The 3,983-nt window shown below is 41.7% G+C and overlaps 1 protein-coding gene across 1 annotated transcript; it reads left to right on the forward strand.

Moving 5' to 3' along the window:
- Positions 1-307: 307 nt before the first annotated feature.
- On the forward strand, positions 308-1,790 carry P174DRAFT_464279 (putative transcription factor; the record flags this gene model as incomplete). Its single annotated transcript, XM_024830369.1, has 2 exons — positions 308-1,286; positions 1,339-1,790. The coding sequence occupies 2 exons, from the start codon at positions 308-310 to the stop codon at positions 1,788-1,790; spliced, it is 1,431 nt and encodes a 476-aa protein (XP_024678481.1).
- Between the last annotated feature and the right edge of the window lie 2,193 nt (positions 1,791-3,983).

The following is a 3,983-nucleotide window of genomic DNA, read 5'->3' on the forward strand; positions in this document are numbered from 1 at the left end:
TGTAGCATGTGCTGTGTGACTTGGCATCATCATGGTTTGGCAAAATTCAGTGCAGAGAATCCATGTCCCATGTTACACCGTCCATGGATGGTGCCTAATTTATCCGAAGAAGCGACTTCTAACAAAGTACCAAAATCTGACAAAGGAAAAGGGCCAGACTCCAGGCCCAACAAAGCAAAAAAGCCGCGGGGAGCGAAACCGTGATTTGTGGAGATCAAATTCAAGTCTGACCTTGGCCTTTGACTCCCTCTCTCATGCTGACCTTACCAATGATGTGTCACTCTCTAAGGGGTACACATTTCGAATAATGAGCACTCCGATCCGGCGCCGAAACGGTCGCAAGGCCGCCTGTGAGGTCTGTCGAAGGCGCAAATTAGCCTGTGACCACAGTTACCCAACATGCCAGCGATGTCAAAAACTCTCGATGAAGTGCGTCTATTTTGAGCGTTCCTTGGCAGACACAAGAGTAGATAAGGTTACCGAAGACGTAGGACAGTCGTCCAGCCCGTCCAGGGACCCGGTCCATGCGCCATATGCGTTGGAGACTCGGCGTGTTCCACAACAGACCACACCCGTGATCGACACCCCCACGGAGTATCTGGGTCCGACAAGCTTTACGTCAGTTTTTATGGAGCATGGTGAGCGGTTTGAGTTGGAGCATGCAGTCAGCGCTTCAGGGAGTCAGGCGGACCGTGTCACTGATCCTCATTTGTGTTCGACCCCGCAAACAACGTCCGCTGTGGACAGGCAGCGGCTGCAGCTCGGTGCTGAAGTTCTACAACAGATAACCCGGGAGTGTGATTGTTCAATTCTTTTCTCGAAGCATGTCAACCCAAATGATGGCTGGATTCGACTAGCCGCCCATCACGCGTCAGAGAGGATGTGGGATGCATTCCGCCCGGCCCTAACACGACGGTCGACTGACGACTTGCTGACTCTCGCTGCTCATATTTCGGCAAATAGCAAGGCAACGTTGAAGGAGGAGCAAGATCCTCAAGCCTGGCTGGCATCATTTACCGGGAGACAGATGCGGTGGGAAACCCTCGGCATCTTGTACACCTACTGGGCGTTCGGAGCGATATCCTCGTCCCCGGAGCGCGAGCCGGTCTCCCGGTACTGTCGGGAGCATCCATCTGTCATGGGGCCGAAAGAGTTGATGGCCCACCTAAAGCATTATGCGTCCTTGTGCAGCGATCTGTGCCGGCAGCTTGGCTCAGTCCACGTCCTGTTTGTGTATCTGCTCTACAAGCACAATATCTTAGAAGGTATTCTGAACGGTGATAAAAGTATGTAGCTCGACGGTGCGCCAGAGTAAATGGCGAGATACTAACTAAACAGGTCTCTCATGTTGGATGCAGCACGGCGAGCTCGTTGCAGTCACCACGTCTATAGGATTACGCCGAGAGGTCACAGCTGCGTCAAAGCAGCCGACACTACAGCGCGAAATGAAAAGGAGGGTTTTCGCTGCAGTCTTCAACATCGACAAGGTCATATCAACTTTCACCGGCAGACCGCCAATGCTGAGTCAAGCATGTTCGTCGACTTGTCTTCCACTGGACTTGAGCGATGAGGCGCTATTGTCGGGCGATCTTCTGGCTGCAGCCGCTGAGCTGGACTCGAATGGATGGAACAAATACCGCCGAATTTACTCCACGACGATTCTGCGGTCCCGTACAATGTTCGCACGGATCCGACATGAGATACTGGAGCTTGTGCAAGCTTCGTTGGATGCACCGTCAGAACAGTTGGTAGAACGAGCCATGTGCGTCTTCCTCGCTGAGCCCATATGATACTAAACGTCATACAGGAAGCTGAAGCAGAGCACACATGATACATACATGCAGCTGCCGGAGTCGATCATATTCTCCTCGAGTAAGGTAGACAGTGGAGACATTCCAGGGTATGACCTCTACGCACAAATACTCACCAAACTTGAGTCTCTCCTCAATCTATTCCTGCTGGAACGCCTCTTGACGAGTCAGAAGACAAACGCCACACAGGACTTGATCAATGTAAGCCAGCGGATGCTAGAACTGACCTTGATATTCTGGAAGAAAAAGGACCGCTTCGTTGGTCTCTACAGTGATTTTGAGTGGCTGGCATGTCCTCCACCTGTTCCTGCACTACATGGGTAACATGCTGACGAAGGCAGGCAATGTCGTACGCCGTTCCCCCCAGTGGGATTCTCTGCCTCGAACTGCTGCGACCTGAATATATCCTACACATCCCACGCTCGGACATCATCCAGAACCTCAGTTTACTTGTTGCGAACCTCGAATGGATCCAGCCTTTGGCATCTTGCGGAGATACGGTTTCGTTTATTCGGAGTATATAGGATAAGGAACCTACTTATTTAAACTTTTACTAAGTAACCCTTTACTCCATTCTATTATCCTTATTCTAGTCTCTTATAATCCCTAATCATTCCTTTATTAAATTTGAAAATGCTCTTCTCTACTCTATTATTATCTATAGATACTCTTTAAGAATTTGATATATAGTTAGATATATAATCTTTATTTAAGGCCTAAACCCACTAATCTATAATTAGGCCAAGTTCTTCTATCTCTTAGTTAATTCCTGATAATACTTCTAAGGCTATACCTATTAAGATTATAGCCTTTTCCTCTAGTTAATCTCCTCAGATCCCTTCTATGCTTGAGCAAGCCCCTGGCAGAAAATAATATTATTAAGTAGTCTTTTATCCTATAAATACTAAGCTGCGTGTAGACTTCTATAGTTAGTAGAATAAGACACCTTATGTAAAAGATTGCAAAGTAAAGGATATTAAGCTAAAATAGTTAGGAGGGCAAGTATAAGTATAGGATTATTTTATAGAGATTATAAGTATTTCTTCTATTAATCCCTTACTTTATTACTTAACTCCTAGTTATGGAGCTCTATTTGCCTATCTAAACTTTCCTAAGTAAAATAGAATAACTAATCTATACTATTATCTAAAGAGGCATGAAGGTTTTTAAGATAATAGATAATTAGAAGGAAGTCTATAATAATATATTATTACTAAGGTTTACTCCTTAATCTCTTATCTTAGACTCTATATTAATTATTAGGATTGCACCTATTCTCTAAAATAATTTATTAACTAGCTCCTTTAATTTATTATTGCTTGTTAGCTCCCCTTTTATATAGTTAAACATATCTAATTTACACGCATAATTTAAATAATTAATCTAGATATATAAATTCCCTCCTATAAAACTCTTAAGGAGCGTCTCCAGGAACTTACTATTATTAGTTATTCTAAACTTATTACTAAACTCTCTCTAAATGGTAAAATCTCCTTAGCTCTTAACTACTAGATAAGTCTAGATTCTAAGCCCTTTCTTACTATTACTACTTACTTTATTAATAAAAGCTTTAAATTTCAGGAAATACTCCTTAGGTTTTATCTAATTAAGGGTGAGCATACAGGAAGCAATCTTATAAATATAGTTCTAAATATTCTTTCTCTTTATAATCTTTAATCTTATGTTCTTATTATTACCACAGATAATGCAAGTAATAATAGGAAGATAATGCAAGAGTTAGGAATTAAATTATAAAAAGAGTTATAACTTAATTCTTTTTAATAGACTATATTTAATCCATAACTTCATGGTGTACTCTATAAGTATACCTAGTTAACTTTAAGTTTAATAAGAGAGATTATTAATAAGATTTAATATATACCTTACCTTGCTTATATCCTTTAACTTATAGTAAAGGCTTTCCTGACTTAGTTAAATATTAAATCAGAGGATGATCAGATTATAAAGACTTAGATAGAGGGTGATTAGCAGCTATATAATCCACCTAGCCTAAAGTAATCTCTTAAGAAGGTTTAACATCCTTAATCTCTCATTACTAGATTTCTAACAAGCTTCTCTCTATAGATATAGAAGATTGTTAAGTTTATAAATGCAAGTCCTTAATACTAACAGAAGTTTATTTAGATCTAATATACTAAGGGTTATATAAAG

The sequence above is a fragment of the Aspergillus novofumigatus genome (genome assembly GCF_002847465.1).
Source record: "Aspergillus novofumigatus IBT 16806 chromosome Unknown P174scaffold_9, whole genome shotgun sequence".
Lineage (NCBI taxonomy): Eukaryota > Fungi > Ascomycota > Eurotiomycetes > Eurotiales > Aspergillaceae > Aspergillus > Aspergillus novofumigatus.